At 44.1% G+C, this 15,585-nt stretch overlaps 1 protein-coding gene across 1 annotated transcript in view; it reads left to right on the plus strand.

Moving 5' to 3' along the window:
• LOC136658700 (NAD(P) transhydrogenase, mitochondrial-like) overlaps window positions 1-15,585 on the plus strand; it is a 65,054-nt gene that overhangs the window by 22,574 nt on the left and 26,895 nt on the right. The window contains exons 8-12 of the mRNA XM_066635520.1: window positions 806-939; window positions 6,333-6,524; window positions 10,137-10,290; window positions 12,755-12,916; window positions 15,452-15,562. Coding sequence (XP_066491617.1) covers window positions 806-939; window positions 6,333-6,524; window positions 10,137-10,290; window positions 12,755-12,916; window positions 15,452-15,562 — 753 coding nt within the window. The remainder of the gene's footprint in view (window positions 1-805; window positions 940-6,332; window positions 6,525-10,136; window positions 10,291-12,754; window positions 12,917-15,451; window positions 15,563-15,585) is intronic.

Genomic DNA, 15,585 nt, shown 5'->3' on the forward strand with positions numbered 1-15,585 from the left:
ATAAGGAACAAAAAGTGGATTTCTTTAACTCAAAACTGACCTCTGAGGCTGATTGTTCTGAAAGCCAATGAGATGTTATTATGATACAGCATGGAACCAATAAGGTGTTAATATGAGTCAGTTCTCATTTCTGTGTATCATAATGCAGCTACTCCTGCTAACTTGTAAAGAGGCACTTTTTCAAGTGGTGCTCCTCTTATATTTAGCAGGGAGAGAATAACTGTCCTCCTTCACCCCAGCACAGTGTCTTGAACCAACCAGGGGCACAATTTTTATTTATTTACTTAATTAAATTTGATTTTGTCATGTTGGGGGGCTATAAAATCTTCTCTGATCCCAGGTAGCAGATAGATGCCTTAGCTATGCCGCTGGCTGGGGGGAGGTGGCAGATCAAGTGGGTGGCAAACTGGTGGTGGGAGGAGGCAGGTTTCCCCCCAATTTGCACTTTTTTAAAAGTTTGGGCGTGACGTCACTTCCGGTTGTGACATCACTTCTGGGGCATCATTTTGAGCTTCGTACCAGGCCACGCATTCATTAGCTACGCCACTGACAGCAGGTTCTCTGGGTTGTGCCCCAGCTCTATCTATAATTGAGCAAAGGTCTCCCTTGCACTGTTCTGGCTGCCTCTGGCCACTCCCAATCCTATGCAGAGATAGGCAGGAATTGTAGCAAATGAAGTCATCTACCACAAATGCAACCATGGAAATCTTATCGTTTTGCTGGCACCTACTTGGGTTTTTAAAAGTGACATGTATTGCATGAAACTGATGAGAATTCCAATATTTGGTTTTACAACTTGCAACAGGGAAAAAGGCCCCTGTCCTCATCACCAAGAATATGGTGGAATCCATGCATGACGGTTCAGTAATTGTTGACCTTGCTGCGGAGGCTGGTGGCAATGTGGAAACTACGCATCCTGGAGAGCTTCATGTTCACAAGGTTTGCTTAGAACTGGCTTTAAACATTTTGGTCCTCTGCTATAAATGTTTCTTTACATTTGTACCCTGCTTCTCTTCTATGATCTGCAGAGCATCAGAAAAGGGGTTCTAATGTAGTGTTCTATGGGCAGGCTTATATCAACTTATCCCATTTCTGCCCAACCCACAGGTGTACTCATTTGATCCAGGGACACACATTGGGTGGGGAGGCAGGTGAGGCAGAACCTCCCTGTTGGAGTCCTTCAAAAAAGTGCCACCACCATGGGAAGTATGCAAGTACTCACAACCCATGTGCTGTGTGTGTGGGTTGTGTGTGCTTGCACACCTCCCACAGTGGTGGTGCTTTTCAAAGGAGTCTGGCAGGGAGGCTCTACCTTGCCATCCACTGCACGTCCCTGATTTGATCCCTGTTGCATTGGGCAGAAATGGCTTAACCTCAGAAATGGAATTAGACAGCTTTTCTACTAATATAACTATATGATTTTTTGTGTATTACACAGTTTATAACCTGCCTTTCTCCTCATACATGGGGCACTCAAGGTGGCTTACAAAACAAACACATAAACTCACAAATGCAATCAACCAGTAGTCCCCAAATTTTTACAACTGGTGGCTCCCTTGACCTACTGGGCCATTGTCTGCAGCCCTCCATTAGGGCCACAATCCTATGCATTGTGTTGGGCGGCTGGTTTTTCATGAGGATTCCGCAGCTCCCCTGGCTGGTTTCCACGGCTCCTTGGAGAGCCACGGCTCACAGTCTGGGAATTCCTGCAACAAATAATATTGTATAAATATAGATAAATATCTTGTTGTCCTTGCAGTCTTTCAATCCTACCAGAATCTTATTTGTTGTGTTTACATCACTTGTGCTATCTTGCATGACTGCTCTTCTTTGTGTAAATATTTTGTGCAAAAAAACCTTCCTTAAATAAAAGCTTCCAGTGGAGTAGCCATGTTCCTTTGGGGCAGCAAAAACAACAGACTCTTATAACTCCTTTATTACTAACCAGTTTATTTCAAAAACAAGAAAAGAGTCCCATGGCACCTTAAAGATTTAACCCTTTTATTTCAGTATAAGCTTTCATGGTCAGAAGTCCACTTCATCAGATGCATTATCATGCATCTCTTCATCATACGTCTAGATGATGACTCACCACTTCTCTCTCTGTCTCCCAAAACTTTTCACATTTGTGTTCCAGTCTTGATTTTTATCTAGCTCAGGACTGTGGGCTTCCTCTTTTTCAGTACCATTGGGAGCCTTTGCTTTCTCTGTCCCTGGTGCCCTCTAGTATCAGGCCTTAATTCTTCCACTGTTTCTTGAGAAACAAAATCCAATGCACCATTCCACTGAGAATGACATGGTCCCTGTAGGTGCTGCTCTAGTAAGTGTCACCCCTTAAGAAAGTGCACTTTCTTATATATAGCCTTGAAGACAAAAATAGCTCATACTTAAAAAGGGGGCTGTAAGTACAGAGTTTTCAAACAAATTGCAACAGTGCTTGAATGAAATATATTAGTAATAAATGTAACCAGAACAGAGACCTATTGGCATTCCTTTGAAAACTGATCATGTCCGCCCATCAATGCTTACTGAAGTTTGGTAGCATAATAAAGCAGAACCTCTTTCTTCTTTCAAGTAATAGGTTCACAAAATGAAATATTATTCAGATGTATTCCCAATTTTTAAAGTTTTATGTTTCCTGGTTTTTATAAGTGAGGCAATACATTTCTTAAAATAAGTAGATCCATAACTGCCTTTAAATTAGCCTCCAGAGTTTTATTAACAAGACATTGGAACTATCCAAGGCCTGAGACAAGAAGGGAAATTGGCTTTGCAATTTATTTTATTTAGTTGCTCATAAAAAGCAATAATCTTTTGCAGCTTATTAAGTGATATGCATTTACCTAGAAAAGTGGAACTCTTTCCCAGGGCTGAATGCAAATGTGATTGGCAAAAGAAAATTCCATGTTTTAACAAACAAAGGTTTGCATTAATTGCTAAGTAAACCTGTTTACTAGGGGCTAATGAATATATTGCAGGAACCCTTGTTCAAAACATACTACTGGTCCTTTCTATAGCTCATCTGAGAGTACATAGTTATTTTCAGCTAATACTTGGCATTCCTGGAGCAGTTTCATGTGTTGAAAAAGTGTCAGATTTTTAAATCTTGTGGAATACCTTACAAAATGCCTGTAAAGTGGGTATTATTATTATGATTCCTTTAAGATGAATATTATGCAGCTGGGGGATTGACAGCCCAATCCTGAGCTGCCCGGCTTGTGGGACTCCTGCAGCGCCAAAATGGCTACTGCAGGATCCTGACTGCCTTGGGCAGCTGCCTGTGGCTTCTCAGGTGAAGAGGACTTTTGTCCCCTTCACCCGGGTAAAGGAAGTAGCCTGATAATGGGGCTACTTGGTTCTGCAGCAGCTCTTTAGCTGGCACATAATCAAGGAGACCTGTGTCAGGCTGCATGGCCCAACACAGGGCTCTGGATCTGGCAGAGCTGAGCTCTGCTGGTCCTGCCCCCTCCTGCCCCACTCCCTCCCCCTACCATGCCTTCCCTCGCCCTCTGTCCACCCCGGTTCACCTCTTCCCTGCCTCCCCCCACCCTATCTTACCTTTCTGCCACTCAGCACTTCACATGGAGCGCCTGGCGACGGACTGTGGGCCTCATGCTAGAGCTGGGCTAGCCCCAGCTCTGGGCCTGCTTGTAAGGCTTGCAAATGTGCCTTATGGCACATTTGTGACAGTGTGCGCTGGTGGTGAGCCAGTGCACTGAGTTCAGGATTGCGCCCTGAGTGGAATGAGGTGAAGTGCACTAGCTTTTGAAGCTTGTGTCATGCAGCACCTTAAAAACTAAACAATTTATCTTGGCATTTGCTTTCTTGGACTACAGTCCACTTTATCAGATTAAGCATCTGTGTTAGTAAAGCTGAACATAACTTGTCCTTTGAAAACATCTTAAAATGGACATGGATGCGTAGCTTATAGAATAGCTGCTGTAGTTTAGCAGTGTTGAGTATTGAGAGGACAAGAAGTGGGAAGGATATATATCAAGTGTGGCTTCAAATCATGATTTGTTAGCAAACCACTCTTAAACCACAGTTTCCTGAATTCAAATACATTGCAGAACTGTGTTTTATTTTAAAGCAAAAGCTTTTACTCTCCTTCTCTGGTGTGCAAAGGAGGAGGAGGAGGAGCCAGGAGGAGGATTGTATGAACCTGCAGCTCCCTTGGGCAGGGGCAGCCTCAAAGGTTGACTAGGTGAGCCACTGGCCAAAACACATAGTCAGTAGAGGGTCCATCCTACCAGGACAGTCCCTTAGTGGCAGTGCCCAATATACCATTGGGGACAGGTGATAGACATCATGGGGAGCGTGCAGGGCTTTGCCCAAAGACCACCAGCAAGCTGCCCCTTAGACTTGTTCCCAATCATCTATTCATCTAAACTCACCCATAGAATTTCCTAGAACTAGGGAAGCAATTTTGCTGAAAAGTTCACCATGACCTCACTGCCTCCTAGGCCAGTTAAAATTGTTCCAGTTTTTTCTTACTTCCCACTTCCCTGACTCCCCAAAGTTTAGCAATGCTACATGAGCCCCACTAGAGGTCAGTGTTACCTTGTGCTAGCGGAGGAACATGGAGTCCTTTGAAGGACCTAAAACTCATGGCATTTGCCAAGGTGAGACAAGAATTAGATGGCTGAAGTGCTAAGTTTACCAAGTGCTGTTCCTGCACTGTCCCCCTGGTGCAGATAGAATGCAGGGTTTGCTGGTTGACTTCCATTTGTTGCAACTGTGTTGGACAGCCAAAGAGTGTTCCCATTCCCGTTCTCCTGATGCCTCCATATTTGAATATGATTTTGTCTGCCTCATTTGTGATTTTCCTCATAAAAGATGAGATGGGAGAACTGGTGTTGGTGTTGGCAACCTTCAGTCTCGAAAGACTATGGTATCGCGCTCTGGATGGTGGTTCTGGAACAGCGTCTAGTGTGGCTGAAAAGGCCGATTCGGGAGTGAATCTAGGAGAGAACTAGAATCTGGGAGAACTAGACCGGTGCTTTGATGGTGCTGGCTGTATGCAATGAAGCTGTCTTAGACTGAATCAGATCCTGGTCTATCTAGTAGTGTACATGCTGATTGGTGGCATCTCTCTATTGTCCTTTCCGGGAATAGAATCTGGGACCTTCTACATATTGCAAAGTAAGTGCTCTACTACTGAGCTACAGCTCTGTCCCCTAAAATGGGATGTAATTTGGGGTATGTTTATTTTTTTGAAGTGGGGGCGGCAAACCTATCACATGCCCCAGGAGCATCTTTTTTCTTTCATTCTAGTGGTGTGCCTTCTGTGTACTGCCTTTTAAGTAAATAGCTGCTGTTCACTGCTAAAGGGAAAATGAAAGAGTTTATTTTTAAACTGGGGAAGCGGGTGCTCGACCCTATCCAACTTTCCAGCACTGATGCAGCCACAATGCAGCCTTGTATCCCTTCCCAAGATAAGGGAACAAACATTCCCTTATCTTGAGGAGGTCTCTGTGAGTGCCCCTCCATCTCAGAATGCAGTTCAAGCCCCATTGGCATTGCTACATCAGTGCTGGAATGTTGGGTAGAATTGGGCCCTGAATCATGCCCAGCATCCCTTACACTGGGTGCCTGGCCTTTGACAACAGGATCTTTATGAGGCTCTCCATATGCAGAGAGCACAATGCAACCCCAGGAGACCCCCAATATATGGAACTTCACTCCATATATGTACCCTGTGCATCATGCCAGGCATTTTGTTAGTGACATAACAAATGGAAATAAACCTACTAAGCATTGAAGGTGCTTTGTTCAAGGTAAAATACGCAATTCTTTTAAGAACTTTGTAGTGCGTTTTTACAGTTATTCCTTTTTGTGTGTCGAATTTCTTTCTTTGCAAAATATTGCAAGTAAGTCTATCTAAAATTGTGCCTTATTTTTCGGGGGGGGGGGGATTTAATTGGAGTGCAATTAACCTGAGAAGCACAGCATGAAACCATGATAGCATCAGATGAATGAGAGGTGTTTTCAAACTTTTAAAATGCATTTCGCTTTTCAACTCTCAAAATAAGTACCATATGACTGTGTAGCTAGTTTCCCGACTGGCCTCCCAGTTCGTTCAGTCATTGGCTCTCTGTCAAAAGCAAAGTCTCTCCCCCCCTTCCCCTCAGTACTGAGCACTGAAGCAAGCTGTTCATTTAAAAAGTAACCACTTGTAAAACAAAGCATTGGTAAGACAGGTCTGCAGTCATGGGCAGAAACTGATTTGCCATTGATGATAAAAGATGCACCAGGTCTATACAAAAATGTATGGAAAAGATTCCAAGCCAGTCCATGAAAGATGTCTGTTTGTTTCATTCCCCCATCCCCAGGGCGTGGTGCATATTGGTTACACGGATTTGCCAAGCCGAATGGCTACCCAGGCCAGTAGCCTTTATTCCAACAACATCTTGAAGTTGTTAAAAGCCATTTCTCCCGACAAGGAATACTTTTATTTCCAGCCAAAGGATGATTTTGATTATGGGACTATGGATCATGTCATTAGAGGGACTATGGTTATGAAGGTGAGCTTATTTTTTTTTTCTTAAATGTGTTAATGAACAGTTTAACAGAGGTGTCCCCCCCCCCAATAAAAGAGCAAAAGGAGAGTAAAATACAGAGTGAAGTGCAGTCACACCAGATTCCTCACTTAAGGTTTGAGCCTGGCTTTGCAATTTGCGTTACAGACGTACATCAAGTGGAACACTAAGCCAAACATCATTCTTGTCCTTAATTTGGTGTCCAGATCACCCACTGTTCTGAAAATATTGTGTCCGTCTTTACATACACACTTTATTCTCAGTCCTATACCATACATAGGGTATAACACACTCGTACTGTGGGATGTGAATTTTTGAATGTTGCAACCACTTAGAAAGAATCCAGACAAATGAGAACTTAAATACCTCAAGTCTCAAAACTGTCAAGACTAATTTGTGCATTGTATTAATTATTTGCAAGGAAGAATGGAAGACTAAACTCTGATTCATTTTCTATCCTTTGGAGAACCTGTGGGAGATTGGGTGGTCTATCTTCTAGTCACAGTATGTGCTGGAAAGGAGAGGGGATGTGGATAGCCAGGAAGTTAGAGGGGAGTGTGGACAAGCTTTGTAGAACTCTTGAAATAACTTTGGCTGATTGGAGGCTGGAGGATGTTTCTGTGATGGAATCAGGGCCAGCTTTAAGCCAATTGGACCAATTGCTCCTAATTCGGCCCCGTGCCCAAGGGCCCTGTACTCAAGAGTAATCTAGTCTTGTATGCAATTTTATATTAAATCTGCTTAGATCCATTTGGTCCATTAAATTGCACACACTTTTAAAGATTGCTTTGCATTCTACCATAGAGATATAAATATAATAAATTTTATTTATATCTCTAAGCTTTTACTGACCTTGGCTGTGAACCTGGGGCAGCACAAAAAAATGCTCCCAATTGGACCCCCGGCTCCTAAGGCCAGCCCTGGATGGGATCACAGAAGGCTGGGAAAAGCAAGGAAATTCTTATTTAATTTTATTTAATTTAATTTAGGATTTAATTTTGTGCGGTACGCAGGACCTGGTTAGAGATGTAAACGTTACTGAGCCATTGGGGAACAGTGATCATGCTGCGATCCGTTTTGACGTGCACGTTGGGGGAAGAATACCAGGCAAATCTCTAACAAAAACCCTTGACTTCCGACGGGCGGACTTCCCTCAAATGAGGAGGCTGGTTAGAAGGAGGTTGAAAGGGAGGGTAAAAAGAGTCCAGTCTCTCCAGAGTGCATGGAGGCTGCTTAAAACAAGAGTAATAGAGGCCCAGCAGAGGTGTATACCGCAAAGAAAGAAGGGTTCCACTAAATCCAGGAGAGTGCCCGCATGGCTAACCAGCCAAGTTAGAGAGGCTGTGAAGGGCAAGGAAGCTTCCTTCCGTAAATGGAAGTCTTGCCCTAATGAAGAGAATAAAAAGGAACATAAACTGTGGCAAAAGAAATGTAAGAAGGTGATAGGGGAGGCCAAGCGAGACTATGAGGAACGCATGGCCAGCAACATTAAGGGGAATAATAAAAGCTTCTTCAAATATGTTAGAAGCAGGAAACCCGCCAGAGAAGCGGTTGGCCCTCTGGATGGTGAGGGAGGGAAAGGGGAGATAAAAGGAGACTTAGAGATGGCAGAGAAATTAAATGAGTTCTTTGCATCTGTCTTCACGGCTGAAGACCTTGGGCAGATACCGCTGCCCGAACGGCCCCTCCTAACCAAGGAGTTAAGTCAGAAAGAGGTTAAAAGAGAAGATGTTTCAGACCTCATTGATAAATTAAAGATCAATAAGTCACCGGGCCCTGATGGCATACACCCAAGGGTTATTAAGGAATTGAAGAATGAAGTTGCAGATCTCTTGACTAAGGTATGCAACTTGTCCCTCAAAACGGCCACGGTACCAGAAGATTGGAGGATAGCAAATGTCACGCCTATTTTTAAAAAGGGAAAGAGGGGGGACCCGGGAAACTATAGGCCGGTCAGCCTAACATCCATACCGGGTAAGATGGTGGAATGCCTCATCAAAGATAGGATCTCAAAACACATAGACGAACAGGCCTTGCTGAGGGAGAGTCAGCATGGCTTCTGTAAGGGTAAGTCTTGCCTCACAAACCTTATAGAATTCTTTGAAAAGGTCAACAGGCTTGTGGATGCGGGAGAACCCGTGGACATTATATATCTGGACTTTCAGAAGGCGTTTGACACGGTCCCTCACCAAAGGCTACTGAAAAAACTCCACAGTCAGGGAATTAGAGGACAGGTCCTCTCGTGGATTGAGAACTGGTTGGAGGCCAGGAAGCAGAGAGTGGGTGTCAATGGGCAATTTTCACAATGGAGAGAGGTGAAAAGCGGTGTGCCCCAAGGATCTGTCCTGGGACCGGTGCTTTTCAACCTCTTCATAAATGACCTGGAGACAGGGTTGAGCAGTGAAGTGGCTAAGTTTGCAGACGACACCAAACTTTTCCGAGTAGTAAAGACCAGAAGTGATTGTGAGGAACTCCAGAAGGATCTCTCCAGACTGGCAGAATGGGCAGCAAAATGGCAGATGCGCTTCAATGTCAGTAAGTGTAAAGTCATGCACATTGGGGCAAAAAATCAAAACTTTAGATATAGGCTGATGGGTTCTGAGCTGTCTGTGACAGATCAGGAGAGAGATCTTGGGGTGGTCGATGAAGGTGTCGACCCAATGTGCGGCGGCAGTGAAGAAGGCCAATTCTATGCTTGGGATCATTAGGAAGGGTATTGAGAACAAAACGGTTAGTATTATAATGCCGTTGTACAAATCGATGGTAAGGCCACACCTGGAGTATTGTGTCCAGTTCTGGTCGCCGCATCTCAAAAAAGACATAGTGGAAATGGAAAAGGTGCAAAAGAGAGCGACTAAGATGATTACGGGGCTGGGGCACCTTCCTTATGAGGAAAGGCTACGGCGTTTGGGCCTCTTCAGCCTAGAAAAGAGACGCTTGAGGGGGGACATGATTGAGACATACAAAATTATGCAGGGGATGGACAGAGTGGATAGGGAGATGCTCTTTACACTCTCACATAATACCAGAACCAGGGGACATCCACTAAAATTGAGTGTTGGGCGGGTTAGGACAGACAAAAGAAAATATTTCTTTACTCAGCGCGTGGTCGGTCTGTGGAACTCCTTGCCACAGGATGTGGTGCTGGCGTCTAGCCTAGACGCCTTTAAAAGGGGATTGGACAAGTTTCTGGAGGAAAAATCCATTATGGGGTACAAGCCATGATGTGTATGCGCAACCTCCTGTTTTTAGGAATGGGTTAAGTCAGAATGCCAGATGTAGGGGAGAGCACCAGGATGAGGTCTCTTGTTATCTGGTGTGCTCCCTGGGGCATTTGGTGGGCCGCTGTGAGATACAGGAAGCTGGACTAGATGGGCCTATGGCCTGATCCAGTGGGGCTGTTCTTATGTTCTTATGTTCTTATGAAATGCCCCTGACTGACTAGTGGTCTTCTACTGATATTAGAAGTGATCAGTGGAGGAAATTGAATAAACAACAAATATGTACAGTTACCTCTGTCCACAATCATTTGTAATTTGTGAATACATTGTTCAAAACTTGAGAATCCATCCTAATGAGAGTCTTTCTCTGCAACAGGAAGGGAAGAATTTATTTCCTTCGCCTTTACCTAAAACTTTGCCACCCACTGCCCCAGCTAAACAAAAAACTGTCCAGGAACTAGAAGCTGAGAAATTGGCTTCCATTTCTCCATTCAGAAAGACGATGACTTCCGCTGGAGTTTATACATCAGGTATTTTACATTTGGCTTTATTTGCTTTACAGTTTATTAACCTCTTTCCAGAACTCAAAGTAGTGTGCATTTTAAAAAGATCAACAAAGCAAGAACAATAAGACACCGAGTACAATATTAAGACCATGGTTTAAGACCACTAGTAAATATCTCTCCCCTATTAGTACACCTGAAGCTGTATTCTGCATCAGTTGAAGCTTTCAAAGGGCTTTCAAGAATAGCTGAACATAAAGCACATTCCTACAATACAAATGAGAGCTGACTGACAGCACGAGCTCATGCATCCAGAAATAAGACCCATTGTGTTCAATGGGGCTTACTCCAAGGAAGGTATAGGATTGTAGTCTAAGGCATGGAATAACCAAAGCCATGTCTGTTTAAGTCTGCCTTTGAGATAAAAGTCATATAAAGCAGCAAACCGTTATAATGAAGTTGTCTTATACTGGAGTCAGACCTTCCAGTTTACAGTTGTCATCACAGAATAGTGGCGGCTCTTCAGAATTTCAGAAGGGATTTTCCCAAGGGAGTCTGGGATCTTCTGCATACAAAACATGTGCTCCACCATGGAACTATTGCCCCTCCCCAGTGTAATTGCATACTTGGATTGTTTTATAGCTTTTTTGACCTACTGCAGCATCTCAGTCATGCAGATTAATCAGATGACATTGATTCCATCTGAGAAGGACAAAACTTGTCAGCTAAGGATCCTGGGCTATTCAGGGTTGACATCAAGGCTCTGGGATACCACTGAAGTTCACACCTCCACAGAAGCACACACATACTGAGAGCTTCCCTTTCACTTGCCCAAACTTGTTCAGTGTCTTTCCCACCGATATACTGGTCCAGGCATGTGAGCATAGGTGAACGTTCCCATTGGCCAGAGGGGAGAAGGGTCAGAGTGAATTTCACATACACTTTCACCTTTTATTTTCTCCAATGGCCTGTGGGATGGGAAGATTTCTCTTAAGCAGCAGCAGGGCTGTGGTTAGGAGAAACATTCCCATCCCATTGGCTGGCAGGGAAGAGACAGATCATGGAATGATCTGCTTCTTCTTCCCCAGGATGACCAGATGCCATCTTTCCAGGACATGTCCTCTTTTTTAGCCTCATAACTTGGAAAGGAACATAAATTTCCTCCTTTTCCCTGTGAGCAGGCCTCTGCAGGCATCATATAGCCTTGTTGTAATTAATAAATTATATGTAATAAATTATATGTAATACAGTTTTAAATTTAATAATATGTACTATAGTATTTAAATTAACCACATGAAATCAATACATGAGTGTTTTTAGCTTTTATTTTGTCATATCCTATATTTTGGGGTGCCTTGTCCTCTATTGCAGTTATGACATCTGGTCACCCTGTTCTTCCCTATTGACCAATGGGAAGGAACCATCTAGCCTTCCCATCCATGCCCCAGTAGATCTACTCACTGGTGCAGGACCTGAGGCTATTCTGAAATAAATCTTTTCATAGATCTTAAGATAAGATCCTTCTACTCACACCAGCTTTTAGACTTCAAGAACAGGGACACCCTCCTCACCAACATCTCTCTCTAGGGATTAATTACATGACCGTTCTCTTCTACAGCGTGAACTAGCCCTTAGTAAACTGGTCCCTGACATGTAACAAGGCTAACCTGGCCTTGAAAATAGACAGCTGGTTGCAAGACTGGCCTAAAACTGCCTGGCACCTGAGGCAGTGTGTCAGATGCTGCCCCCTTACCTCGTGATGTGCCAGTCTCTGCTTCTCTGGCACTCTAGCCCACCACTCCTCTCCTCAACACTTCCACTTTGCCCCCCTCTTCCTTTTCCAATCCAAGGAGGGGGAAGAGCTGAATAAGTGGAGGTAAGAGTTTGAAAAGTTAGGGGCACCTCATCAGTTTGCTGCCTGTGGCATCTATTTCAGTTGCCCTCATGAATGGGCTAGCCTGGTTCGGTTGGGCAACCAAGTTAGACTCCCATTGTATTGAAGGATGTTATAGCACAGAGCAAAAAGAAGATCATCTTACTGCCTCTCATCTGCAATTGCTAGAAGTGTGTGTGGTCTGCCTATTTTAACAATATTCAGATGCTACAATGCAAACTTTTCATATGAAGCAAGGAAATAAGTTAATCGGGGATTAGTGCCATATTTTATTAGTTCTTCTTGATGCTCTTGTCTGTCCTTCCATGATTTGCTCAAAAGGAATATTCAGCATGTCAGTGATTTTATTTGTTGGCATTTCCACATCTGGATGCCAAAGTTTGCTGGAACAGACATCTCCATTTCTGGCAAGAGCAGGGAATGAAAGTTATGCCTATAAAATCCTATCTCAGAAGGCCGCTTCTGCTCCTGTTCTTATTGTTGTCAGGCTGCAAACGTCAATGGAAACAGGGATGGGTCATGGTGTCTGGGCCTGTTTTACGAGCAATAAAGGAAAATGCTTCTTTAATTCTCTTGAGGCTTTGTCTTTCTGTTTAGGCATAACAGCTGTTTTAGGGCTTGGCCTTGTTTCTCCTAATGCTGCTTTCACACAAATGGTGACCACCTTTGGTCTGGCGGGTATCGTTGGTTACCATACCGTGTGGGGAGTCACACCTGCTCTTCATTCCCCTTTGATGTCCGTAACAAATGCAATCTCAGGTAAGTCTTTTGGATAAGTCTTGAGCCATATACAGATGTATGTTCAGCAGCTGGCCCACTTCTGAAGCACGTTCGTCACAGTTGGGACCCTTGTGTTACCTTCTTCTTCCCAGTACCAGGGAACCTTTTAACATCCTGTTTGAGGAGGATTTACACATAACTGATTGACCAATCTTTGCATCTAATAAAGCAACTTCTCCCTCTCTCAGAGTAGAGTTATGTTCAGTGCTGATTGCTTGGCCATTGTGTCAGTCAGAATGCCACATGTCATTGCCCCGCCTTTCTAAATCAATTTCAAAGTAAGACGAAAGAGGGATGATACCTTTTTTCAAAAATTAAGTACTGTAGGTCCTCGGTAGCCATAGTGGATCTGTAGCAATGGTTAACCAACCTGGAATGCATGTACCCCCAGGAGTACTTTTAGGAGTACTTGGAAAAGAATGGAATGATGGTGAAAAATATCAGGTCTGTATTAGAATGACTTGCAGGACTGGCAAAGCAGGGGGGAAGTCAGTTAGCTGAGAAAGCCCCACTGAAACACCCCCCAACTGCTAGTTTATGGTAATCCATTTGTTTATTATCAGATATGGTAGCTGAAAACATAAATTTGAAATAACAGCAACTAAGGCTGCAATCCTAACCTCACTTTCCTGGGAGTAAGTCCCATTGAACACAATAGGACTTACTTCTGAGTAGACCTGGTTAGGGTTGTGCCCTAAATTAATTATGAACAAATTAATTTTACTAATATGAGGGGTACAATTTATGGAAATGGGCAGCCAAGGGGTATGCAAGTGAGAAAAGTTGGGAATCACTGTGTTACAGGACCCCCCACCAATACTAAATTCCGTGGATAATTAAATCTGTGGTTGGGACCTCAGAGGACCTCCAGCCATGAATTTGGTATCCATGGATACTGAAATCTGCAGGTGCTGAGCCTGTGATAAGCAGGTGATAAGGAGGACCTACTGTACCAGACGAATGTTTAATTGGATCATCATTCAAGCTGCTTACCGAAACCAAAACAACAACAATCTGTCTGAAATACAGGAGAGAAGAGCAATTAGCATTTGCGCCAGAGGCACTAAATTCTTTAGTGAATGAGATCTGTGGATACAGAGTTTGCCATGCAGTGTTTTTGTGTATTTCTATGCAGCTATATAGTTCTTTCTTAGTAGTTCATTTGAGTTCATCATCATGATGGTCCAGCTCACTTATTTGTCTGGAGAAATTTGAAGTGAACTCACACTTTCAGGTCAAATTCATTTCCAACTCATGAAAGGTGACAGCCAAGCCATGGTAGGTTTTTGTCTTCCATTCTTGAGAAATTGCCTGACATGATAGCAAAATTCCTCAAAGGCTGAGCTCATATCTCAGTTATGAGGTGCTACCATTATGTTAAGAACATAAAAACAGCCCCGCTGGATCAGACCAAAGGCCCATCTAGTCCAGCTTCCTGTATCTCACAGCGGCCCACCAAATGCCCCAGGGAGCACAACAGATAACAAGAAGACCTGCAAGGCATTCTGGGAATTGTAGTTAAGAACATAAGAACGGCCCCACTGGATCAGACCAAAGGCCCATCTAGTCCAGCTTCCTGTATCTCACAGCGGCCCACCAAATGCCCCAGGGAGCACAACAGATAACAAGAAGACCTGCAAGGCATTCTGGGAATTGTAGTTAAGAACATAAGAACAGCCCCACTGGATCAGACCAAAGGCCCATCTAGTCCAGCTTCCTGTATCTCACAGTGGCCCACCAAATGCCCCAGGGAGCACAACAGATAACAAGAGACCTGCATCCTGATGCCCTCCTTTGCATCTGACAACCATCTGACAAAATGTTAACCTTGATGTATGGAAGCAGCAGTCTCTGCAACACAGTAGCTTATCTGGGAGGGGGCATCAGCGGGGGCAAGTGACCCTGGGCGGCATGCCTACTGGGGGTGCCACTGCCACCTATTGTCCCCCCTCGTGGCCACTCAAAGCAGTTGTATGTTGCTTGGAACTGCCACCCACTTCTTTCAAAGAGAGAGAGAGAGAGAGAAAAGCAGGTAGCCACTCCGAGCAGTGTGCAGCTGCTCTGAGTGCCTGCAAGGGGGGCAGGAGTGCAACATGACCTTGAATTGGGTCCAGAAGCAAATGGGTAGCCACTGCAGGTGCTGTGTGACCTGCCCTGGATTTGTGAATCTGCTACCCAGTAGCACCACAACCTGGGAGATTCTGTTTCTTTGTAAAGGCCACATCTTCGGTGCAGTTTCTACTGATTATTAACAAAGAGGCAGTGTGCCTTTAGTATTTTTGTTGCTTGGCAGGCTCTGGCTTCTTTTTACTGTGAGTACACGCTTATATCCCTGAAGTACTTTTCCAGCCTACTTGCTCTCATCAGAAGATGAGCTGGGTGATGTTGACAATTTAAGTAATCATCTATTTTCAACCACAACAGGAAACATCTGCTGTAGTACAAAGATTTTGAGGCGGGATGGCTAATTACATATCCTTATGAAGTGTTATCCTCCCCCTCTTTCTCTTTTAGGTCTTACTGCTGTTGGTGGTTTGGTGCTGATGGGGGGATCTTACCTTCCTTCCAGCATACCTCAGACATTGGCATTACTGGCTGCATTTGTTTCATCTGTCAATATCGCAGGTACAAATTCCCTGATTCTCCTG

The sequence above is a fragment of the Tiliqua scincoides genome, chromosome 8 (genome assembly GCF_035046505.1).
Source record: "Tiliqua scincoides isolate rTilSci1 chromosome 8, rTilSci1.hap2, whole genome shotgun sequence".
Taxonomy (NCBI): Eukaryota; Metazoa; Chordata; class Lepidosauria; order Squamata; family Scincidae; genus Tiliqua; species Tiliqua scincoides.